The sequence below is a fragment of the Mandrillus leucophaeus genome, unplaced genomic scaffold, assembly GCF_000951045.1.
Source record: "Mandrillus leucophaeus isolate KB7577 unplaced genomic scaffold, Mleu.le_1.0 Scaffold614, whole genome shotgun sequence".
In the NCBI taxonomy this organism is placed as follows: Eukaryota; Metazoa; Chordata; class Mammalia; order Primates; family Cercopithecidae; genus Mandrillus; species Mandrillus leucophaeus.
Genome location: NW_012106631.1, coordinates 1,941,413 through 1,968,155, shown reverse-complemented (window position 1 = coordinate 1,968,155; position 26,743 = coordinate 1,941,413). Strand labels below are relative to the sequence as shown.

At 38.6% G+C, this 26,743-nt stretch overlaps 1 protein-coding gene across 2 annotated transcripts; it reads right to left on the bottom strand.

Moving 5' to 3' along the window:
* Positions 1–8,930: 8,930 nt before the first annotated feature.
* DUSP19 (dual specificity phosphatase 19) lies at positions 8,931–26,356 on the bottom strand. 2 transcript variants are annotated; one of them, XM_012000063.1, is made up of 4 exons: positions 25,754–26,356; positions 21,369–21,415; positions 17,741–17,893; positions 8,931–9,394 (listed from the first exon to the last, which is right to left on the bottom strand). In XM_012000063.1, the coding sequence occupies exons 1-4, from the start codon at positions 25,977–25,979 to the stop codon at positions 9,167–9,169; spliced, it is 654 nt and encodes a 217-aa protein (XP_011855453.1). In that variant the 5' UTR covers positions 25,980–26,356; the 3' UTR covers positions 8,931–9,166. The 2 variants fall into 2 exon arrangements, with proteins under 2 accessions (XP_011855453.1, XP_011855454.1); XM_012000064.1 differs by lacking the exon at positions 17,741–17,893 and having other exon boundaries at positions 8,934–9,394.
* Between the last annotated feature and the right edge of the window lie 387 nt (positions 26,357–26,743).

Here is a 26,743-nt window from a genome sequence, read left to right as displayed (position 1 = left end):
AAAAAAAAAAAAAAAAAAATTAACTCAAGATGGATTAAAGACTTAAGCTTAAGACCTAAAACCATAAAAACCCTAGAAGAAAATATAGGCAATACCATTCAGGGAATAGGCATGGACAAATACTTCATTACTAAAACACCAAAAGCAATTACAACAAAAGCCAAAATTGACAAATGGGATCTAATTAAACTAAAGAGTTTCTGCACAGCAAAAGAAACTATCATAGGAGTGAATAGGCAACCTATAGAATGGGAGAAAATTTTTGCAATCTGTCCATCTCACGAAGGGCTAATATACAGAATCTACAAGGAACTTCAACAAAAATATACAAAAAAAAAAAAAAACCTCATCAAAAAGTGGGTGAAGGATATGAACAGACACTTCTCAAAAGAAGACATTTATGCAGCCAACAAACATGGAAAAAATAGCTCGTCATCACTGGTCTTTAGAGAAATGCAAATCAAAAGCACAGTGAGATACCATCTCATGCCAGCTAGAATGGTGATCATTAAAAAGTCAGGAAACAACAGATGCTGGAGAGGATGTGGAGAAATAGGAACGCGTTTACACTGTTGGTGGGAGCATAAATTAGTTCAACCATTGTGGAAGACAGTGGGGTGATTCCTCAAGGATCTAGAACCAGAAATACCATTTGACCCAGCAGTTCCATTACTGGGTATATACACAAAGGATTATAAATCATTCTACTATAAAGACACATGCACACATATCGTTATTGCAGCACTATTTACAATAGCAAAGACTTGAACCAACCCAAATGCCCATCAATGATAGACTGGATAAAGAAAATGGCATATATACACCATGGAATACTATGCAGCCATAAAAAAGAATGAGTTCATGTCCTTTGCAGGCACACGGAAGAAGCTAGAAACCATCATTCTCAGCAAACTAACACAGAAACAGAAAACCAAACAACAAATGTTCTCACTCATAAGTAGGAATTGAACAATGAGAACATATGGACACAGGGAGGGGAATATCACACACTGGGGCCCGTCGAGCGGTGGGAGGTAAGGGGAGGGATAGCATTAGGAGATATACCTAATGCATGTAGAGCTTAAAATCTAGATGACAGGTTGAAGGGTGCAGCAAACCACCCTGGCACATGTGTACCTATGTAACAAACCCCCAAGTTCTGCACATGTATCCCAGAACTAAAACTATAAAAATAATAAAAAGGACACATTAAAAAAGAAAACTATTGACCCATATCCCTGATGAACATTGATATATACCCAAAAGAAAGGAGATTAGTATATCAAAGAGATATCTGCACTCCAGTGTTTACTGTGACACTATTCACAATAGCCAAGATTTGGAAGCAATCTAAGTGTCCATCAACAGATGAATGGATAAATAACATGTAGTACATATACATAATGGGGTACTATTCAACCATAAAAAAGAATGAGATCTCGTCCTTTGGAAAAACATGGATAGAACTGGAGAACATTATGTTAAGTCAAATAAGGCTGGCACAGAAAGACAAACTTCACATGCTCTCCCTCCTTTGTGGGAGCTAAAAATTAAAACAATAGAATACAGGGAGATAGACAGCAGAATGATGGTTACCAGAAGCTGGAAAGAATAGTGGGGGCATGAAGGGGAGAAGTGTGATGGTTAATGGGTATTAAAATATAACTAGATTGAATAAGATCTAGTATTTGATAGCACAACAGGGTGACTACAGTCAACAATAATTTATTGTGCATCTTAAAATAACTATTACTGAAATACTTGTCACACAAAGAAATGATAAATGCTTGAGATAATGGATACCCCATTTACCCTGATGTGATTATTATTTTTTTTATTTTTAAGACAGAGTCTCACTCTTGCCCAGGCTGGAGTGCAGTGGTGCAATCTTGGCTCACAGCAGCCTCTGCCTCCCGGATTCAACTGATTCTTCTGCCTCAGCTTCCTGAGTCACTGGGAGTACAGACGCCCACCACCACGGCTGGCTAATTTTTGTATTTTGAGTAGAGATGGAGTTTTACCATCTTCGTCAGGCTGGTCTCTAAACCTGACCTCAAGCGATCTGCCCTTGGCCTCCCAAAGTGCTGGGATTACAGGCGTGAGCCACTGCGCCTGACCTCCTGACATGATTATTATGTATTGTATGTTTTATCAAAGTATCTCATGTATTCCATAAATATACATGCCTACTATGTACCCATAAAAATTAAAAAGAAAATAATTGGTTATAAATTATAGGCTGAATCAGTCTGGATCCAATCTGGAGAGATAAATCACACAATAGTTTGATCAGAGAGAGTTTAATATAAGGGTTTATTAACTGTAATGAGACAGAAGTAATGAGGGATTGTCTAAAAACAAAGAAGTAAAAAGAATTCTAAATATAGGAATAGCAGCTATAAAAAGCAGCCACTCACTCCCAGGGCTAAGACAAAACATTCAAGGAAGAAAGGGGTAGAGCCTGACCAGTAAATGAAAAATAAATTAAAGATAATAATAAAGGAAGAGGGACTACATGTCGAAATACCAGTCTTGTTATTTAAGATTGTCCCCATCCCTAACACTTGGACAGAGTGAAGTCATGAGTCACTGGATTGCTGAGTTGTTGACCAACAGAACTTACTGAAACTGTACCTTCTAAGATGCCAAGTGTTGAAAATGGCTGTCTTGTGCATATAGTCTTTTTACCCCTGGCTGCCACATAATGGGCCTTGGGCCTGGAATACTTCCCAATGGAGAGAGAGTCTTCCTAGCCTGTACTGGGTTTATCGCCTTGCATGAGATTACATTTCCCTATTTTAGATACAATATGTACTCCTTTGTTCTGCTTAAGCACATTTATCACTGGCCCTCAGGCATGTCCCCAGATTTCTATATTTCACATCCCATTGGGGAGACGGTCAGGGTCTTTCTACTGCAGCAGAAAGTGAGGTGTATGCAGCTACACAACCCGTGTTGACTTAGAATGAATCCACTCTTCCTTTCCTCTTGCTGTAAATAAACACTGTACCACTTGAGCCTGGTGTAGCTATGGTCTGTTCTCCGTGGCCTCAAATCATGCATTGTTCTCTTCCCTGGGTAATGCTTACATGTCTTTTAACTTTGACCACACAGCTTGGCCACTCAGTGAACGGTGTAACACCAGGCAAAGCTGTTGACAGAGGGTGTTTCAACAGAGGTGCTCTGCTACAAAACTACCTCAGGGTGTTATCTGGAAAAGCTGCTAGCCGGGGTGGCAGTGGAGGGAGGGGGTGGTGCTGCAGATGCCAAGTGCTAGAGAAGCCACCTGCACAATAGGACCAAATGGTGAAGTTGTGAGTACTGTATGATCCTGACACTGGGAAAACCGTCTGTACTGAAAACTTGACAAGCAAGCACAACAGAACCAGGTAGAAAAGCCCCTCCCCTTCAACACAGAATCTTCTACTGACAAAGTGTGACATCATTCCAGCTGTCAAAGGAAAAATGTTTCAAGGGGAAATCGCCACTTTTGCAGAGTGGCCAATAAAGAGTGGACTTGGAGTTGACAGACAATAAATTGATCATTAGCACATAAATAGTTGTTCTTTTATATCTAGAGTGAAGGCAAAATCCTATTATACTGGATACTCTTGCTGGTTATTTAATCAGCTTTTTAACTTTTAAATAATTTGATAGACTTTACCGTAGAAAAAGGGCACAGATATTTGCTGCTGTTTGGGGTTCTGTGTGGATCCTGTTTTAGACCTATCATTCCAAACTGCCATCTTCATGCACTGTCAGAACATGGCTACACACCGCACTGTGGGTCATCTGCCTGAGCTTCAACTGTCATCCTCAATAGGTAGCTTATTGTTGTAACAACATGCATCCTTTTTTTCCCTTCCTTCCTCCCTTCCTCCTAAAAAGCGATTTTTGAATTCCTGATATGATACACATGCATTTTTATATGCTTGCTGTAGATAAACAACATAGTTAGGGAAGGGGACAATTTAAAATAAAGTGGTCAGGGAAGGCTTTACTAAGTAGGTAACATTCAAACAGAGATCTGGTATCTCTAGGGGAAAAGTGCTCCAGGTAGAGGGAACAGCAGGGGTGAAGGGAGACCTTGGTTATGTGTTTTCAAGGAACAGCAAAGAGGCCAAGGGGTTTGAAGCAGAGAGAGGAAGAAAGCAGTCAGCAATGAAGTCAAAGATATAACAGCCTGTTTGCATGAGCGTGGGAGGCACGTGCTTCACTATGTACAAATAATCTCAATGCAGTAATGGTTAGAATGTAGGGTAATTTAATCTGACAGTAATTCAGCATCTTCTCTTAACTTAAATAAGGTGTTCTATTGAATTTTCATTGCCAATTTGTCCACAGTGATGCCAATTATAAACTCTTTCTTTAGCTTTTCTTTTTTGTTTTTTGAGACAGAGTCTCGCTCTGTCACCCAGGCTGGAGTGCAGTGGCGCAATCTCAGTTCACTGCAACCTCTGGCTCCCAGGTTCAAGCGATTCTCCTGCCTCAGCCTCCCAAGTAGCTGGGACTACAGGCATGTGCCACCATGCCCAGCTATTTTTTTTTTTTTTTTTTTTTGTACTTTTAGTAGAGACAGGGTTTCACCATATTGGCCAGGCTGCTCTTGAACTCCTGACCTCGTGATCCGCCTGCCTTGGCCTCCCAAAATGCTGAGATTACAGGTGTGACCACCGCACCCAGCCAGCTTTTCATTTCTTGAAGAGACTGGAACAAATCTTCATAGATCTAAACTAACTTACATTTTAAAATATAAAACTCTGTGTCTTGCCAACAGAATTTTTTTTTTTTTTTTTGAGACAGAGTCTCACTCTGTCACCTAGAAGTGCAGTGGTGCTATCTCGGCTCACTGCAACCTCCGCCTCCCAGGGTCAAGCGATTCTACCTCAGCCTCTGAGAAGCTGGGATTACAGGCACCCACCACCACGCCCGGGTAATTTTTGTATTTTTAGCAATGGGGTTTTGCTATGTTGGCCAGGCTGGTGTTGAACTCCTAGCCTCAAGTGATCTACCTCCTTGGCCTCCCAAAATGTTGGAATTACAGGCATGAGCCACCGCGCCTGGCCACCAACAGATTTTTTAACCCAGAATTTGACAGTAAATAAGTGTTACATCTTTTAAAACAAACACCTTCAAAGAAATACATTAATGGAGAAATATTAAACATATCACTTTTCTTAAAGTATATCAACACCTAGAAACAATAAAGGGTACATGATGAATATGTATAAAAATAAGTAACTCAAAGCTTTACTTGAAATAGAAAAGTCTAACTATAAGTTATTTTTTAAGTGTACATCAATGGAAACAAACCATAAATTTGCTGATTATAACACCATTTTATGTATTGCAAGAATATACAGCTTCAAAGTCTTCTGGTTTAAATTCCTAAATAACTACAGGGTAACTAAATATGTTCAGGATCCTTCAGGCACAAAAATCAACGATTTAAAGTCACCTGGCACAAATAAATAAGTAATCATACCACATTTCTGTTGTTTTTAAATTTATCATGGTTTTGCTTATAAAGGTATTGACTCATTGGGTTAACTCTGTAAGGTTATAAGATGATATCTGATTTATACTTGCTATATTTATGACTACCTATATACATTTGAACAATCTGAGTTACAAATAATCATGCTGACAAATTCAGGTTTCCCCACTACCACTGAAATGATCAGAGTCTAAGCTGAAAAAAAAAATCCGTATTCATACATTTTAATCAAGGTTCAGTAGGGAAGAAGGGAAGAAAATGTAAAACTGCAAACAAAATGTTAAATACTATACTCCATTTCCTCTGAAATATTTGTCTTTGAATTATTATGTTGGTCTAAATTTTGCCTCCAAAAATCTAAGAAAAATATTGTTTGGGTTTTCCAAAAATCTACATGCTTCTTGAGTTTTTTATTCAAATATTATGTAATCAGAAACCTATTTTAAAGCACAAAATTAGAAAAACATTAAAAAATTATTAACTTCAATTAATCTCAGATAAATAGAATTGTATTGTATGCTCCACTGCCTTTGTTCTACTCATCTTTTTCAGTTTGTTGTTTAAAGCCTCTATATTTGTTTTCAATGTTTAAAAAAGACATACTGTTTTCATTTTCCCTTTCCTTTAAAAAATGGCAGAATAATCTATTTAAAAACAAAGAGGCAAAAACTCCTTGAAATATTTTTCCTCTCATTTAAAATGGACCTATATTTGGTGTACATATCTTTTAAGTTTACAATATGTGAGAAAGAGGATCGTAATGATAAAGATCCTTTTTAAAAATAACCAGGAATGACAGAGCGATTTATCTCCATGGGAAGTGCAAATAAACATATTGTATAGTATATACGACCTTATGTTTTACTTGGTGCCCCTAAAAGACTGATTTATATTCGTTGACCTATTTTAATACAGTGAACTACAATTTAAGATTAAAACAAACTTGAGGCTCAAAGCACTTCTGTAGAAGATACAAAAGACAAATGTTTGAATCTTACCCAGGTCACTACAAGCAACTACTAAGTATATAAACCACAGACATAAATAATACACAATCCAGGCCAGGTGCAGTGGCTCACACCGTAATCCCAGCACTTTGGGAGACCAAAGTGGGTGGATCACTTGCCGTCAGGAGCTCGAGACCAGCCTGACCAGCATGGTTAAACCCCGTCTCTACCAAAAAAATACAAACTTAGCTGGGCATGGTGGCACATGCCTGTAATCCTGGCTACTTGGGAGGCTGATGCAGGAGAATCGCTTGAAGCTGGGAGGCGGAGGTTGCAGTGAGCCAAGATCATGCCACTGCACTCCAGCCTGGGCAGTAAGAGCAAAACTCTGTCTCAAATAATAATAATATCATTAAGAGCAAAACTCCATCTCAAATAATAATAATAATACACGATCCATTATTAACAAATTCTATCAAGGCTTTATGTGACATTTAATGGCTGAAAACTAAACAGGACTCAGCAAAATAAAATGTATTTAAATACATGCTTTCTTGTGAAAGAAGGCTCATCCAGTGATACTGACCATAGAGAGAAACTATACATCACTCTCATATTTAAGAGGGTTCTGCCTGCCTTGGTTGGCTTCAAAGAGCTCACTGTAAGTTGATTATATTTAGACTGGTTCTCAGCAGAAGCAAAGAGTTCATAACATCACAAGTGATGGCATCTTGTCAGGGTGTAAGCAATCTCAAAACATAACTTGCATTTATCACTTCTACTTTTTGCTCATGACAGCACATGAAAGCCTGCCTTCTCAAATGCACAGATGTGCTCAATATGCACTTTCCATCTATGCTTGCTCTCTATAATGTGTATTTAAGAAGAGCTCAAGACTTTTAAAAATAAAATCTACATGGCAATGGTATCTTCTAAGTCATGAAAAACTATTTGGAAACTATCAGGCCAGGCATGGTGGTTGACGCCTGTAATCCTAGCACTTGGGAGGCTGAGGCGGGAGTTTGAGATCAGCCTGGGCAACATAGCAAGACTCCTGTCTCTCCAAAAAAAAAAAAAAAAAAAAAAATTAGCCAGAGGTGGTGGCGCACAGCTGTAGTCTCAGTCACTCAGGAGACTGAGGTGGGAGGATTGCTTGAGCCCAGGAGGTAGAGGCTGCAGTGCATTGTGTTCATGCCACTCCACTCTAGCCTGGGTGACAGAGCAAGACCCTGTCTTGAAAAAAAAAAGAAAAGAAACGAAACTGTGCTAATTAATTAGGTATACCTTATTCTGAAGAAAAAATCAAAATCTTTAAGCAAATTTACAATGTACAGAGCTCAGTCCTGCAAATATGGAGACATTAAAGAAAAAAGAACCTATTCAAAGGCCAAAGATAAAACTGTAAATGACTGTGGGTTTCCTAAAAGTATATTTAAAGTTTCTTACAAAACCATAACCCTTCTCCCCTAAAAAAAATGTTCTCTGGTAGAATACTGAAGTAGAAAACAGACCACTGAACAATGATCTCACAGTATCAAACATTTTCTCAAACAATTATGACACAGGATCAAAAAACAGAATGCTAGGCACCCAGGATAAAAAGCACAAAATGTAAGAGAATAGATCACCTATTCAAAGAACCAAAGCTCACAAGAATGTATGAGAGAATATCTATACATTAAAAAAAGAAAGAAAAAAGAAAGAAAGAAAGAAAGAAAGAAAGAAAGAAAGAAAGAAAGAAAGAAAGAAAGAAAGAAAGAAAGAAAGAAAAAAGAAAGAAAGAAAAAAATGCAGATAATAGAATTGAAAAAAACAAAATGAGGCCGGACGCAGTGACTCACGCCTGTAATCCCAGCATTTAGGAAGGCCAAGGTGGGTGGGTCACCTGAGGTCAGGAGTTCAAGACCAGCCTAGCCTACATGGTGAAACTCCGTTTCTATTAAAACTACAAAAATTAGCCAGGCATGGTGGCAGGCACCTATAATCCCAGCTACTTGGGAGACTGAGGCAGGAGAATCGCTTGAACCCAGGAGGCAGAGGTTGCAGTGAGCCGAGATTGTGCCACTGCACTCCAGCCTGGGTGACAACAGCCAAATTATATCTCAAATAAAAAAAAAAAAAAAGAAGAAGAAGAAGAAAGAAGAGGAAGAAAACAAAATGAAAAGTGTATATTTTTCATAAGAGAACACGGGAATTTTGTGACTAGTGTAGCCACTATATAAATATTGTATAAACCTTCAGATACTGGTTATCTCTTTTGGGAGATTTAAGGTATTCATTTTTAATCTTAAAAAGATTCTTTAAAAAGAAATTTACTTCCCTCTGAAATAGTAAGTTAAGTAGCACTTCAAGCTTTTCCTTAATAAAAACCGTTGCTGGAACAGAAAAATAGGCTTATTAATTAAATGATTCTCTCCATGCTCTAAATACACATTTTAAATGTATACCTTTTTCTTCTACAGAAAACAATGATTACTAATAATTTGTTGTTTTCCCTTAGCAATTTAAAAAAGCATTTAACCACACATTATAATAACAAAGAGAAAGTAATGACATTTGAAATTTACTTATACAGTAGGTCAGGACATTCAAATTGACCTCCATTTATGCATAAAAAAGGCAAGAGAAAAAAGGGAGTTTTGCTACTCTCCAAAGAAGGGAAAAGATGGCTATAGAAGCCAGTTCAGAAACTACAGTTGTCCATTGTCTGCTATAAGGCAACTCAAGAACTGTTCTCCTGTATTCTGTCACACTTATTGCTTTCTTTGCCCTCTTGATATGTACGAAGCTGCTCCATGAAGCCAGAATTTGGACATATGGAAGGTCTTGCATTTTTCACCAAAGAAAAAGCACTGGTAAATGAGGTTTGTTCAGAATTCATCAGGAAGCCTATTACAATTGCAGCAGCCCTGGAAACTCCTGCATTACAATGAACAAGAACCACTCCATCCTAAAAAAAAAAAAAAAAAAAAAAAACTTCATTATTTATTTGAGAAAGATTATTAAATGAATTGCACATTTTTATACTACTTGAAATTATAAAGTAAATATTCAATTTTATCAATTTATTTGATTCAACTTATTTGATTACTGAAATAAAATTCATTACCCGCAACAAATGGAAACTCAGTCAATCAATCAATTAACCTATACCTCCCTTACCTACTAACCCATGACTGAAATGCTTTAATGATGTTTTGAATTCTGAAACAATATCTTTCATTAAACTAAAGTAATCCAGTAAAGAACACATTAAAACCTAACAACTTAGTAGCCAAATGTTTCGGTAAAGTACACATAAAACCTAACAACTTAGTAGACAAGTGTATACAAATAAGAAAAAAAACACAGGAAATATATGTGAAAACATAAAATCATAACTATAAACTAAACAGAAAGCCAGAAATACTCCAGAGTATACTTAGTGTTCTCATAAATAAGCTAGTGTCAGTGGCTTGCAAATCTGTTTAAATAATCAGCAAGGAAAAAATGTTCCACCCTTGGACATATTTTATTCTGGGAGGAAGTTACTTAAAAATATTTACACTTATGAAGTAGTAAAATGTGACACAAATAGTTCATAACAATGTGAAGTGGAAAAGGTAATCAGACACCAGCATGAGGTCAATAAATGAAAAAAACGTTTCAGGTAACTTGCAAATGATACTTTCCAAGTGAAAAGAGACACAGCGCAAGACCAGTGCTGATGGGGGCAATATTGTATTAATAATGAATGTGATAGATCTGATGGGACAGCATTGATACAGCTTGGCCCATCTGAAGCCTTTAAAAAGTTAATGATCTAAATTGAAACATGGTGAACCGTGAGCATACCCTCCAGAATTAGACATTTTAGTTACTTCATTTCCTGATTCTTTATTTGGTACAACACAAAAAACGATGAGAGCAGGAGGAAAAAAATATGCTACCAAAAACCCTCTACCCAGAGCACATATTAACAATACTACTGTTATGACTCATCAGATTATTTTACTTCTGCAAGGCAGTTTTCTGATTCATACATCTGTTGCAAAACTCCTTTCCTTGATCTGCTGTAACAAACTTGCAAGTGCATCTCTTTTCAAGAAAGCCAAATTTTTAATAACAAAATTAGTTAACATTTTGAAAATCCTCATATAAAAAAGGACAATATCAATTGCTTTCTTTTTTCACATCTTACATTACTATGGGATATACTGTTTTCTATAGATATTTATGACTCCTTTTCAAACTTCGACAGTTTCTATATAAGAAAAGCAAAACACAAATATTCACTATACACCTTGGAAACTTTTCTCATTTTGTAGCAATAGCCCATTTTTACAAAACTTAAGATGTTTAAAAATTATATTAAGGTAACTGATGAAAATTATTAATGAACTTCATTTAGCATAAAACAAATTAATTAGATACTCCAAAGAAACTTGCAATCATAAGTTTAATAAGCAAGAGATACTCTTCAATGTCACCTTTAATATTTCCTGCTTATATACTAGTCAGCTTTACTTTATGATCCATACATAGGCTTTTGAACATGAAACTAGTTTTATTTTCAGTCTTACACAATGTGCATCCAATTTTAGCTAATGTTTTAAAATGATATTATTTTCTTCTTCTTTCTGCTTTATATAATAGCTGTTTTTCTACAGCTTTTCAATTTACCTACTTTCTACCTTTTGATTATTCGTTAGATATCATATTGTCCTTGAAAGTATTTCCAGAGAAATTATTGGCTTTGTATCCCTTTTTCAGAGCTCAAAACAGTAACAAACAATTTATAAAGCATTTTTTTTTCTTTGCATTTGCTGTTGTCCTATGCCTAGAAGACCTTTGCTCTTCTTGGTACAGCTAATTCTGACTTCTGTTCTAAGACTGCCTCTTTCCAAGTGAAATGAAGGCAGGAGGAATGTCTTGGCCATCTTTGTATGCCTAGTAGTTAGTGCAATTCTTGGCATACAGTAGGTATTCCGTAACTGTTTGCTAAGTGAATAAATTTGTTCTGCATTTCTGAAAGGAAAGTGTTCTTTCAAAAATTCAAAATCACCATTTTGCTATGGGCAAGTAGTAACTTATAGGCAGATAGTAATTATGCTATGTTATTTCCATTTCACAGAGTTGTCTTTGTTCTTGTGCCATTACAGTTTTCAACTAGATCGCAAGCTCCTGGAGGGCAGCAATGTGTATCCCTCACATCTTCTCAGAATAAGTAATTAATATTCCTTAATGGTAACTGAGCCAAGCCCAGGTGTTTTTCCTTACATTTAACTTCCATTAAAACTTTAGCATCTCCAGGCACAGTGGCTCACACCTGTAATCCTAGCACTTTGGGAAGCTGAGGCAGGTGGATCACAGGTCAGGAGTTTGAGACCAGCCTGGCCAACATGGTGAAACCCCATCTTTACTAAAAATACAAAAATTAGCTGGGCATGGTGGTGGGTGCCTGTAATCCCAGCTATTTGGGAGGCTGATGCAGAAGAATCGCTTGAACTCAGGAGGCAGAGGTTGCAGTGAGCTGAGATCGTGCCACTGCACTCCAGCCTGGTTGATGAGTGAGACTCTGTCTCAAAACAAACAAACAAACAAAAAACAAAAACAAAAACAAAAACTTGGGCATAAGCACTACTCATAATAGCAAAGACATGGAATCAACTCAATGCCGATCAATGATAGTCTGTATAATGAAAATGTGGTACATATACCCCATGGAATACTATACAGCCATAAAAGGAATGAAGGGACATAGATGGAGTTGGAGCCATTATCCTTAGCAAACTAACACAGGAACAGAAAACCAAAGACCGCATATCTCACTTATAGGTGGAAGCTGAACAATGTGAACACATAGACACATAGAAGGGAACAACACAAACTGGGGGCCTGTCAGGGTGGGGTGGGGTAGGAGGAGGGAGAGCATCAGGAAAAATAACTAATGCATGCTGGGCTTAATACCTAGGTGATGGGTTGATAGGTGCAGCAAATCCCCATGGCACACATTTACCAATGTAACAAACCTGCACATCCTGTACATGTGCCCCAGAACTTAAAAAAACCTTGGGTATAATGTGATAGTCTGCAAGTGCCTGACAGCCACCTATGATGAAATAAGAATTCTGCAGTGGAATGAAAATCAACTGTCACTAAAAATATACTCCTTAGTTCAGCGTTTGGGTGGGGTGGGGGAGTAGCCAAAATCTCTCAAAGAACTAAGCAATGTCTTGGTTTATATTCAGGCACAACCTTCTTATCCTGCAGAGATGTGGTAGCAAACCGGACAACACTATGAGGAGCACAGGTCACAACAGTCCACTCATGACTATCCACAGTAGTAGAGGTGAATATAAATATGACAAACACAAAAAAAGTGATGGGTAGGCTGCATTGAAACAAACTGGAAGAAGTAAGGCAAGAGAATAGGGTGCGGCAGCAGGGAACCTAAGGCTGTTTCACGCAGACTTCCTAGAACTAAATTCAAAGGAAAACCCTAACTTTCCACACCTAAGTAACAAAAGGACCAGAGGGCTACTGCCTTTGCAAACCTCCCACTTTTTCTGCATGCAGATGGGAAATTTGCTGTCCACAACCAATCATACTGATTGCAGGCCAAGTCTTTGTTTGCATAGAAGTGTAACTTTGTAACTTCACCCTAGCCTCTCATTGGTTGCTTTTTGCAACCAATCAGATGTTTGCACAGGAGCCTGACCTTTGTAACTTCACTTCAGCCTCTGGTTGGCTGCTTTCTCTAACCAATCAGACTGATTGCAGGATACCACTTCCTTTACATGAGGTGAGCATGAAGTGGCCATTGGGAAACTTCTAGCGGATATTTGGACTCAAGAAGTTTCTGTATCCTGTCCCTTGGGCCGCTGCTTGGGCCTGCTCCCAAACTGTGGAGTGTGCTTTCACTTTCAATAAATCCCTGCTTTCACTCTTTCGCTTCATTCTTTCTTTGCTTCGATGGGCGTTCTGTCCATTTCTTTGTTCAAAATGCCAAGAACCTGGACAACTTGCAGTCATGACCCTCTATTGGTAACAGAAGCATCTAAAAACTCAGTGAATTTAGGTACTTATTTAGACCCATAATGTTTCTCTAATGAACTTTTACTTATATTGAACAAAAAACTACAAACAGCTTACATGTCTCACAGTAGGAAATAAGATAAATTATAGAATCACCAACTACCATAATACTGTGCAAAAATTTTAAATGATTTGAATCATTAAGTATAAAAAGCAGGCTATACAGAGGGGACCAGGGCCGGAGATGGGACCAGGAAGGAACTGAGGACCAAGAAGCGCAAATATCAGCATCCAGGACCAGAGTGGCTGCCCGAAGGTCCGGATCTCACGTGTGATGTCACCCTGTCAGTCCTCCCCTCCTGAGCAGGGATCCAAGAATGTGCCAAGAGTCCTGCTGGCCTCAGGCAGGTGGGCCTGTACATAGGGTCCATGTGCAATAGGGAGGGACATCTTCTATTTTTTGCTGCCCCCTCCCAGCCCACTGTCTGGGGCAGGGGGAGAAGGTATTTTCAAGATGAAGCACAGGTACCACAAATAAAAGTCATGAAGTTGCAAAAAAAAAAAAAAAAAAAAAAAAAAAAGGCAGGCTATATAAAAAAAAAAGGCAGGCTATAAAAAAAAGGCAGGCTATAAAAGAATATAAACTGTATGATACTATTTTTATAAAAATATATATACAGGTCTAGAAAAATATATCAAAATGCTAACAATGGTTATATCTAAGTGTGGAAGTATCTTAATTTTTTCCATTTTTTTCTACAAAGAACATAGACTACTTACATCATGTTTTTAAAATCGTATCTTATAAATAACAAACATAAAATATCAAATATACATTGTCATACTTTGTACCTTTTGCACGTAAAAAGAGGGGACAAATAAACTTAGTTTCTAAAAGGACTCTGGGCTATAAAAGTTACCGTTACTGTTCCTCTCAGGTGTATTTCTGTCCCTTTAGGCATAAAGGAAGGACAGAGAAACCAAACAGAGTTTTGCAAGTATAGAGGGAAATGAGGAAAGACTTGGGAAATGGAAACCATTCCACTTGGCAATGGTATGTAAAAAGATAAAAACAACAAACTAGGCCTAGAAAGGTAGTTTTGAAACATGTAATTCACTGAGTAATTAAATTTAACAATATTTGAATATAAAATAGACAAAAGCATGAAGAGATCTTTTCTAAAACAAATGAAAAAAATTCAAGAATTCTATTGCTAAAACTAAATATATATTAGCCTTCCAGGCATGATGGCTCATGCCTATAATCCCAGCACTTTGGGAGGCTGAGGCAGGTGGATCAATTAACATCAGGCACTTGAGACTATCCTGGCCAACACGGCAAAACCCCGTCTCTACTAAAAATACAAAAATTAACCAGGCGTGGTGGCACACACCTGTAATCCCAGCTACTACGGAGGCTGAGGCAGGAGAATCACTTGAGCCCAGGAGGCGGAGTTGCAGCAAGCTGAGATTGTGTCAATGCACTGAGTTTTCAGGGCAGGCAAATACTGGCTGACGTTAGGATCCCAGTATAAAACATAAGGCTTGAGAGGGTAGAACATATTGCTGAAATCTAATTCATCTTATCAGAAACATTTTCTGCAACTCCTCAGATTCTTGTGGTGCCGCCATCTCACAGACCCTCTCAGCACACTCCACCTCAGGTACCACCTCCATGGCTGACTGCTCTCCCCTTAGGTCCATTCACTTTTGCCTGTCAAAGAAGGAGCTCTTCTTCAATGGTGTCCACAGCATAGACAGGCGTACTCTGAGTCCTGGATTTTCTATTTTTCAACTTGGTTGAAAAGTTGTATTACAGGGTGTTAGATTTGGCTTTGAGATGGCCGCTGAAGGAGTGGAATGTTATAACCCAGAATTGTGGGGTTGGTTATATCCCCACTGGCAAACTTTGACCAATGGGAAACAGAAGCTGACAGGAAGCCAGGCAGATAAATTCTCTCTCCTTCCTCCCTCCCAGGCTGGGTTGAGGTACAGTTTCTTGGTACTGCCTGTCCAGAGATATTTTGGGTGGTAGGGTAGCTATACCTGCTGAATAGCCAACAGTCAGCTCACTGTGCAATGAGCCCAGCAGGGTAAGTGCATCACTTTGTATTCCTTCTCGTCCTACCTTGAATCACTTTCCTTTCTTGCCACTCTCACTGCCTACAGATTGTACCTCTCAAATTAAGCATCAGCTCTAAATCCTCATCTCAAGCTTTGTTTTTAGGAAACCCAAGCTAAAATCCACTCTAATTTACTGGCCCAAATTAAGGCAAACTTTATTTTTAAATTTATTTAAAATTCCACGCTTATTAGAATATTCAATCTCTTGCTTTTCTTTCTAGATAGTATTACCCTGTCTAATTTTTACTTGCAATATTTACATCTCTTCTAATGTTAATATGAATATGGATGATATCTACACTTTCCCATCTCTGGCATATTCTACATCTCCTTAAAGAAGGAGCTAATACAGAAATATCATTTTTATTTTTAAAACTATTAACTCACATACTGGAATGTTACAATCCAGAGCCTGTAAATTTTTTCACAAGAAAACAGAATGGCCAATATTAGGCTTTGAATTAGAAGACCTCTTCCTTGGCCACGTGCAGTGGCTCACGCCTGTAATCCTAGCACTTTGGGAGGCCCCGGCGGGCAGTCTGCCTGAGCTCAGGAGTTCAAGACCAGCCTGGGCAATACAGTGAAACCCCATCTCTACTAAAATACAAAAAATTAGCCAGGAAATTAGCTGGTCATGGCGGCAGGTGCCTCAGTCCCAGCTACTTGGCAAGCTGAGGCAGGAGAATCACTTGAACCCGGGAGGTGGAGGTTGCAGTGAGCCGGAGTTTGCAGTGTGCCGAGATCATGCCACTGTACTCCAGTCTCACAACAGAGCAAGACTCCGTCTCAAAAAAAAAAAAAAACCACAAAAAACAAACAAACAAAAACCCTCTTCCTTTGCTTCCATTCAAATACAGTCATGCATCATTTAACAGTGGTGATGCATTCTGAGAAATGTGTTGTTAGGCAGTTTCTTTGTGCTGTAAATATCACAGAGTGGACTCACACAAACTAGAATGGTATGGCCTATTGCTCCAAGGCTACAGACCTGTTCAGCATGTTACTGTACTAACTTGTAGGCAACTGTAACACAATGGTATGTATTTGTGTATCTAAACATACCTAAACATAGAAAAGGTATGGTAAAAATATATTATTATAATCTTATGGAACCACCATCATATATGCAGTCCAAACATCATTATGCAGCGCATGACTGTATCTGCTATTAAAGTTGATGAACAGTAGAATGGAATAGTTTTATATTTTCCAGGTAGTCTAGTGGAAAGGTAAGTAGAACAGTGCTAGGCACCTAAGGCATTCAATAAATATTACCAAATGAAAGGAAAGAAGGGAGAGAGGGAGAGAAAATGGGAAGGAGAGAAGGTAGAAGGGAGAGAAGATAGGCCAGAGTTCGATTAAACCTGATTGTAATCTTGTCATTGTTAGGTGTTCCAGAAGAGTTATTTCTCTCTGTAAATGCTTCTACTTTCCCACCTACGTATCTTACGTAAAATCTGTGAGAATTATTTGCTGACTAAAAATGGCGCTATTTCAAGGAATAATTATTGATAACAGCCAACCTAGAAACTTCGCCTGTCAGAATGTTGACTTGAATCCAATAACAAGATTGAAGTATTATATGGCATTGGCCATTGGTCTTCTAACTTCAGAAAACCAACAGACAGCTTCTGATCAGCATTTTCATACAATCTAAGTAAAGCAATACACATTTAGTCCTTAGAGTGCCTTAAAATTTTACTGCTAAAAATGCAGTTTCACAATAACTATCTCATTCATTAAAATGAAATGCATGTTAATCATCATAAATACACTAACAAGTCTAGAGCAGTCTCTGTTTTATAGACCCCCTGAATATCTTGCAGACTGGTCAGAGGTCAGGTGGCTATAAACCCTCAAAGGAAATCTAACTACATGTTTACAGACGAAAACTCGGTAAGTAGAGGATTTTTATCTCTGAACATTTCTCAGTAAGGCATAGGAAAATGAGAAACTGAATTAATGTTAAAACTAAGTATCTTATTGAAAAAAGAGCAATTAACCAAATAATTGTAGGAAATAATGAAACATTGTTAGAAGGGAAATTTCATAATGGTTTTTTAGAGATTCATTATAAAAACAATAAAGATTGGGTAATGGATCCATACTTTCAAATTTCTGCTTCTGAAGAACTATGGATCAAAATAAAACTCACCTTTCTTTTTGCTTCTTCAATAAATTCAAAACATTCTGGAAAATAAGACAGGATGTTGGTTTCAGGCAGATCCAATATAGAAATGCTCTTATATGTAAAGTCACTGAGGAAAGCATTTTCAACTCCATATGCAACATTAAGAATATGAGTCACCTTAAAGAGAAAGAAAAAAGATGATTTTTTAAAATCCCATGAATTAGGTTATCTAAAAAGATACTGGGGTGTTGTGTTGACATCTATAACAAGAAAGGTAAAAAATTTAAATGCAACTCACTTGATTGATAATACTTCTTCAACCCACACCAGAAGTGCTCCTTCTACTATATGTTCTCTCTCTCTCTCCCCCGCACCCTTTTTTTTTAACTTATTATTATCATCATGTAGAGATAGGGTCTCTTTCTGTCACCCAGGCTGGAGTGCAATGATGCAATCATAGGTCACTGCAATCTTGAACTCCTGGGCTCAGGTGATCCTCCCGCCTCAGCCGCCCAAGTAGCTGGGACTACAGGAGTGTACCACCGCACTCAGCTAATTTTTTTTTTTTCAGAGAGGGGTCTCGCTTTTTTTGCCCAGGCTGGTCTTGAACTCCTGGCCTCAAGTGACATTCCCACTTCCGCCTCCCACAGTGCTGGGATTACAGGCGTGAGCCACCACACCTGGACTATATATTCTCATAGCCCTGGACTTGCCCTATTACAGCTCATACCACTTAGAGATTATTTGTCTCTTTCATTGCACTAGAAACTACATGAGGGTAGGGACCATGTTTAACTTAGTGTTATAAGCGAATGAGCAGTGAGTTTAGCAGAAAATGCTTAAAATCTTTGTTGAATTAATCTGTGAATATCCATATAAAAAACTTAAATAGGAGAAGTGTATCAGTAGTACACAACTTCCCTTTCAAGAATTATTTCCCTATTTTCCTTCATATTCTTTACTTAATGAAATGGTTCTCCAGGATGACTGCACATTAGAGTCACCTGATGAACTCTTAAAAACTATCAATACCACAGGGTCTCATACCCAGAGATTCTGATGAACTAATCTGGCTGAAAAGTAAGGGGAGGGGTGGTTGTAAAAAATTTTCTTTCAGGTGGTACATTTGAGCAACCTCCTCCTCTTTCATCTATGTATTTGAGTCCCTTTTCCTAGAGTCCACCAAACATGTGGAAGAAAGCCATGTAGAAAGTCCATTAAGATAATCCAGAGGCTGAGAATCACTTGAACCCAGGAGGTGAAGGTTGCAGTGAGCCACGGTTATGCAACTGTGCTCCAGCCTGAGCAACAGAGCGAGACTCCATCTCAAAAAAAAAAAAAAAAAAAAAGAAAAAGAAAACTAACAACTTTGTCCACATCTGTACTTCCCCTCTGCCTTCTGATTACAATGAAGGACGTGCTCATGCATCTTCAATAAGGCTCATTCTAGAATCTGTGCTTGGAGTCACAGTGCTTCCTACTTTCTTGGCATCTCCCTATAGTCACAATTCTTGCTTTTCTGTATCTTCAATTTCTTCTTCTACCATCAGCCTTAAAATACGCTGAAAGCTCTCCCATCCCCCTCCTCACCTATAGCTCCTCTCTCTCTTTTTCTTCCCCTTGCCATCACTTCCTCACTTCTCAATCTTTTGCAATACAGCTTTGGCCTCCAATTCAAATGAAACTGTTTCCACCAAATGCACTAACAACCTCTCTGTCACCAAGTCCCATGAACATAATTTAGGCCTAATCATACTTAAACTTCTGCAGCATCTGACATTGCTGACTCTCTCCTCCTTAAAACACTATTCTGTTTGGCTTCCACGACACCACCTTTTTGTTTTACCTTCTTTTGGCCTCTTTTGGATCCTCCTTTCCCACTGCAGACTCTTCTTCCTTTGATCATTCCATATAGGGTGATATTCCTCAATTTATCAGTTCTATGATAAGATTCTGTTATAGGCCCTCTTCTCTCTTACTTTATACTTTTTCCCAGGCAGCTTCATCTATTCTAATGATTTCAGTAACTATTTAAAAGCTGAAGATTCCCAAATCTGTATATTCACCTCTATTCTGAACTTCAGACCCTACATATCCACCCACCTAGATGATCCACATCACCCAAAATCTAGCATGTTCAAAACTGAGCATACAGTTTTTCCTTCAAAGCCTGTTCCTTCTACGCTGTTTTCAATCTCATTGAACAATAACCTTACTTAGTTACCAAAGAAAGTGAGACATCAGCCTTGACTCCTCCTTCTCCCTTAGCCCCACTCCCTATCCTGCCTCGTAAGTAATCAAATTGTAAGAATTCTACCCCCTAAAAAACCCCTCACAGCTATGTAATTCTATCTCCACTACATCTTAATCTCAGCCATTGTCATCTTTTCCTTAGATTACTGCAATAGCTTTATAACCAGTTTCCCTATCTCTAACTTGAGCAACCCTCCAATGGATTTTCCACACTGCTTCTAATGAGAAATCTTTCTAAATTGCAAATTTGATCCTGTTACATCTCTGGGTAACTTCTCAGTGGCTTTCCACAGTCTTTTGGATCAAGTCCAAACAACTAACTCTGGCTTACATGGCCTTTTGGGATCTGGCTCATGCTTACCTCTCTCTCTGGTCTTGTCGCTTAGTGCCCTTCTTTCTCACACTCTCTATTCCAGGGCCACTGAACTTTTCTGTCCCTGAAAGCATCAGCCTTTCTCTTGCTTCTTGGCCTTCACACATATCTTTTATTCTGTGTGAACACTTTTCTTCTTTTTTTTTTTTTTTTGAGATAGAGTCTTGCTTTGTCACCCAGTCTGGAGTACAGTAGCAAAATCATAGCACACTGTAATCTTGAACTCCTGGGGTCAACCAATCCTCCTGCCTTGGTCTCCAAAAGCACTGGGATTACAGGCTGTCTACTCCTTTCCCAGCCTCTTCAGAGAAATACTTCAATATCACTTCCTCCAGGAAGTCTCCCCTGACTCACCTATCCCCCAAAAAACAAACCAAACCAAACATGGGTTAAGAGCATCATCTCCTCTGCACTTCTATAGCACCCTGCACTTCCCCATCAAAGCACACAAATGCTGTTCTGTAGCTGCTTGTCTGTCTTCCCTGTCTGCCCTTTACATCATAGGCTTCAAGTGAACAAGAATCTCTTGCACTCCTTCAACTACAGCAATTCTATGACCTGAAACAGTGCTCAACAAAATGGTAGAGGGCTAAAAATTCTTTTGAGTAAATATGTAATAAATCACATCAGTTGTATGGAGTAGAGTGGCTGGAAATGGCATTACAGAAGACGTGGTATGTGAGTTGGGACTTAAGGCCTGGGCAGTCTTGGACAAATAGAGATGAGGGAAAGCCTGTCCCACACAGAGAGGAACTCCATAAACACAGGCAAGAAAGACATGCCTCCAAGGTCAGGCTCATGAGGGTACATGAAGGAGATCAAGAAGAATGTAAAACTGGAAAGATAGATTACAGATCCACATATTTGAATTATGTGCCAATTATTTTTCAACTCTATTAAAATGATAGCCAAAATGTTACCAAGTAAACTCCATAATGTACCAAAGATGCACCAATACAGTTTTTCCTAAATAAAACAACTAAAATATTCTGTGTATATGGTGCCAAACTTAAAGCATTTTTTTACCTTGTTCTTTTTCAGTGTATCCAAATCATGAGCAGCGTCTTGTGACCCTAGAAAAAATAAATGATACCACCTTGAACATAAATATAATCATCTTGACCTTTTATATAAATTTGTACAGCCATTCTGTTATTAAAAAAAAAAAAAAAAGACGAACAACTTGGAAGGACCTTAGTCCAACTTTCTGAAGGCCAATTTGATAAGAGTCATCCTACATAAACTCTTGGACTCTGAAATCCTACTTCTAAAAATTTGTCCTAAAAGTTACAGATGTTGCAAAGATTAGCTGTAAGAATGTTCACCATAGTATTGTTTGTAATATAAACAACACAAAAACAAAAGAACAGCAAAAGCCCAATAGCTGTTGCATTAAATAAAAAATGGTACAATTGTGTAGTGAAATACATACAGCCATTACCACCATTAGAAATAAGAAACGTAAGCCTGAACAACATTGTGAGACTCTCTCTATAGAAAATTTTTTTTTTTTTTAATTAGCCAGGCATGGTAGTGTGTGCCTGTATTCCCAGGTATTCAGAAGGCTAAGGCAGGAGGATCCCTTGAACCTAGGAATTTGGGGTTACAGTAAGCTATGGTTATGCCACTGCACCCCAGCCCGGGTGACACAGCAAGAAGAAGAAAGAAAAGGAAAAGGAAAAGAGAAGAAGGAGAAAGGGAGGGAGGGAGGAAGGGAGGGAAGGAGGAAGGAAGGAAGAAAAGGAAGGGAAGGAAAGCAAAGAAAGAGAGGGAGAGAGAGAAAGAAGAAATGTGGTCAAATATTTATAGCATGCAAACATGTTCTTGGCCAGGAGTGATGGCTCCTGCCTATAATCCCAGCACTTTGGGAGGCTCAGACAGATAGATCACTTGAGGTTAGGAATTCAAAACCAGCCTGGCCAACATGACAAAACCCCATCTCTACTAAAAATACAAAAATTAGCTGGGTGTGGTGGTGCACACCTGTAATCCCAGCTATTCAGGAGGCTGAGGCATGAGAATTGCTTGAACCTGGGAGGTGGAAGTTGCAGTGAGCCAAGATCGTGCCATTGCATTCCAGCCTGGATGACAGAGCAAGACTCCATCTCAGAAAAAAAAAAAAGAAAGGAAGAAAGAAAGAAAAATGTTATCAATGTATCTGGTGATAAAAGAAGGTTACAAAATACTATCATCCATTTTTGTAACAAAAAATATGTATGTGCTTAAAAAATGGACAGGAAGTATATATAGAACAAAATGTTAATAGTGGGGTTGCAGGTGATTTTTTTTCTTCTTTATGCTCATTCTGACTTTTTACAATAAACATCTCTTTAATTTGTAACTTAAAAAAGGATATTACAAAAACCATACACCCACAAGACGACTTCATGCCAGTCGGTTTGGGAACACCCAGTAGCTTACAGCAAATGCTGTTGGCCTGCAGGATCCCACCCACACTCCATGTACCACTAGGGCTGTGCCCTTCTACAATCTTTCTGTCACAGCCGGCTTCCCAGATCTCCCACACTTGGAAACTGGCTCTAGTTAATAAGCAAGTTCATATGGAGAATAACTAGTTCAAATAAAGTGAGTTTCACAGTTTAAAGATTTCAAGCATTTTACTTTCCTGAATTAGGTTCTATTTCATAAACTTTTTTTTTAAGCTATGTATCTGGGAATTCAGCCAACTTTTTAAATGTGATTTTAGGTAGCAGAAAGGCCAGCAAGTATGCTGTTTGGCCAATATCCTCTTGATAATACCAAGCTTACAGGTTCCTTACTGAACTCACATTCAGCTTTATTCTACTTAAAAGTTAGCCTATCAAAATATTAACATTTGTTAAAGCTGAATGGTGTATACATAATGGTCTATTAGTTTCTGTAATTTTCTACAAATTTGAAATACTTCATTTCTTTAAAAAATTCTGTTTTCTAATGTAGAAAGCCCTAATCAACTCCAGGGGAAAAAATAGGTTCAAATAATTGAAACTTGGTGGTTTAGTCAGGCGTGGTGGCTCATGCCTATAATCCCAGAACTCTGGGAGGCCAATGCAGGCAGATTGCTCAAGCCCAGGAGTTCAAGACTAGCTTGGGCAACACGGTAAAATCACATCTCTACAAAAAGTACAAAAAAATTAGCGAGCCATGGTGGTGTGCATCTGTAGTCCCAGCTATTCAGAGGCTGAGGTGGGAGGATCGCTGGAGCCTGGAAGGTGGAGGTTGCAGTGAGCCAAGATTATGCCACTGCACTCCACTCTGGATTTATTTTGAGACCCTATCTCAAAATAAATAAATAAATAATAAATATCTATCTGTCTATAATATATAATTTTCAAAGCCTAGGACAAAAATGCTATCTAAAATCTTTCATCCATTCTTTAAATGGTTCAAGGGCCTATGTAATATTTTTTAAATGCAATCATTTTTTAGAGTTTATAAACTAAAAAAGATTACATATCTACAACTCTTTGTTTTCTTTATTCACTACCAAAACCAAAAGTTGTTTGGCATGCGATGCTGGGAAGAAGCTGTGTCGCTTCAAGGAGGTGAAGGAAGCTCTTAGAACCAACCTGCAAACAACCCCAGTCTCCCAGACATAAACTAAGTCTGGTCAGAAACAACTCTTTCAACATTCAAGTAGAAGAACTGTAGGTGGAACCACCCACGGGTCCTTCAGGAATGAGGCACTTGTAATTAGGCAGAAAAAGGTGCGCTTTCAGAAGAGGGGAGGTTGTTCCTGATGAAAGTATTCCATTTCCTGGTCTATTATTAGGGCTAGTTTCAGAAGTTCCTCCCAGGACTCTCCCACTATCCTGGGGAGGTTCCCAACCCCAATCTCAGAACACTACCTTGATCAGTTCACTTTGGATAAGTCCACAAATAATAATAATAGAAATAAGCAAAGTTCATGAAGACCCTAAATTGGTGAATGATATATGAAAATTCTACCATAATTATTCCAAGCCATGATTACTATAGTGGAAGCCAAAATAAATGAAAAATATGCCGCGGCATATTTTCTTTCCTAGATATGGTGAGCAAGGCCTAGGTGAACTTTTCAGATTACCTAAATAACTCAATTTTTCACTGTAAATGTCACAAGAATATGGTATAATTTTTCATGGGGCTGCAGAAACTAGTTAGAGACATTTATTTGGTGAATTTAAAGATAGCCTATGTAACAATTCATATAATATTTAATAACATATGTATACTGCAATTGATTTGCATCAAAAACCTTTTACAACAACCACCACCTCAGGAGGATCCTATGACATAAGCAGATACTGTTACTTCATCTTTACAGATGGCTTTTTGGAGGACCAGAAAGGATAAATGGCTTGCACCAGCTAATCTAGTAAATTAGAGGCAGAGCAGGACTGAAAACTTGGTCTATGTGAGGCAGTCTCGTATAACAATGGACAGCAGGAGTCCATCAGACTTGGGCTTGATGCCCAGCTCTGTTACTTACTAGGTGTGTTACCTTGTGTAAATTATTTCACCAACTTTAAATCCTGGTTTCTATTTGTAAAACAAAGCTGATAATCCCTACTTCACAGGATTCTGCAAAGGAATGAGACACTAGGTGAACAATACCTGGGCTACTTGTCAGTCTTCTCTCTATTCAAGAATGCCTTCGCAGCATAGTGACACGTCATTTAGTCTTCCCAAGTCTTAATTTCTCTACTCATAAACAGAAATAATTCAGACGTACTTGAAAACATTCTTGACTATTTTTTTAAGAACACCATACCATATTCTTGCCAAATTAACAAGTTTGTACTTTTATGACCTTGCTTCGTTTGCTATTTGTGAACTATGCTTGTATAGGGACTCAGTATCCATAATGCGAAATAAATCATAAAATCTTCAGACTCATAGCTATAAAATAAAAGATCTCCTTCTCTTAAACACTCAAAAACAGACACCATGAACAGACGTGGCCACAGGAGGCATGTATTCCGCACGGTTTGTAAGAGCTGCGCAGGCCAGCAAGCACAGGACTACTTCAAGTATTAACTTTTCTATAACTTTAACCATTGTCACCTGTAGTTCTGCCTGATACATTCTTTCTTTTTTTTTTTTTTTAAGCTGTATCTTTTATAATCCGAGAAAACACAACATCAATGTGTTATTCTCCAGAGAAGTTAGAGAAATGGGAAGAAAGCTTTGCTAATATTCAAATATGCGGTGCCAAGTGCTACTAGAATAGCATCTATGCTTCTTATGGGTACACTGTGAGGCAGAAACGGCTGTAGCTGGCTAATGGAAGTTCCGTATCCAAAAAAGGAAACAGTTCAGCTTTTCGGCAGGATAGCTGATAATACAGACTATTACGCATAAAGGGGGAAAATGAGAACGTAATCTGGCTAAAAGGACTCAATGATTCAGTGGCAAGTCGATATACTCACCTAGGAGCAACCATGGCTTAATAACGCCAACCTGCAGGTCCGAGCTAAGGTCCTGCACATAACCACAACCACCCCCACTGCTCGGCTCTACTTCTTCCACAACATGAATTCTGGCATCTTTCCATGTTTCTATAATTTTCTTTCCAGTTAGCGTTGTCACCCTGGTGCATTGCTTCCTGAGATTATTCCGGGAGAATGCTTTAATTTCCTGGTTAAGGGAGTGCATTACATGAGCAGAGGCTGGGAACAAATACAAACAAATCCAGCAGGCACAGAGAAGGGCTGAACTGCTAGTCCCTTATTGCCCAGGTAACAAAGACAGCCTCAGAGGTGCTCGCCCATCCACGTAACAGCAGCAGCCACAGGCCGAGAGACGTAGTCGTCCAGCTCCGTTTCTCCCAGTGATGCAATGTAAGGCGAAATTTGATTGGTCATTGAGACACAAGTGCCGATTGGATGCTGTTTCTTCTTCCTGTCAGCCAGAAATCTGCATTTTCCCGAAAAGCTCAAGGGGTCCACTGGGGGAGACTTCATATTGTTGCCATTTAAATTTAGCTTTATAATACACGCAGTATGGTAAAATATAAGACTTCGCTGGAGAAAGGGATGACATGTCCTCGTTCTTTAAAGGCAGTGATTTTCTGATATATTCTGTTGGTGTCACTTACGGCAGCGACCATAGACGATCCGGGCTGACCTGTGTATCGCTACCGCTTGAATGAGACCGGCGGAGTCACCTTGCAAATCACCCTATGTCTCAAAGCCTTTCCTGCCCGTCTGCTTTTAGGCTAGTCCAGGAGGGCTAGAGCGGACTTTGTTTCTCGCTTCCTGTATCCTTCATACATTCTCCTTTTGCTGTTAATGCAAGAGGAACGTTTACTAGATACAGTTGTTTTGCATATTTGTGAGGCAACAATTTAAATAAACTGGGAAAAAAGATATCTTTTTAAAATTCATGCTCATATATGTAGATAGACAAGAGCTTAAAAT

What these genes read in the sequence shown, in the direction of transcription:
- DUSP19 (XM_012000063.1), bottom strand. Translation starts at nt 25,979, where the DNA reads ATGCACTCCCTTAACCAGGAAATTAAAGCATTCTCCCGGAATAATCTC. An exon ending in TAAGCCATGGTTGCTCCTAG is followed by an intron (nt 21,416 to 25,753) that starts GTGAGTATATCG and finishes TATTTTTTCTAG; the next exon opens with GGTCACAAGACGCTGCTCAT. An exon ending in TTGAAGAAGCAAAAAGAAAG is followed by an intron (nt 9,395 to 17,740) that starts GTGAGTTTTATT and finishes TTTTTTTTTTAG; the next exon opens with GATGGAGTGGTTCTTGTTCA.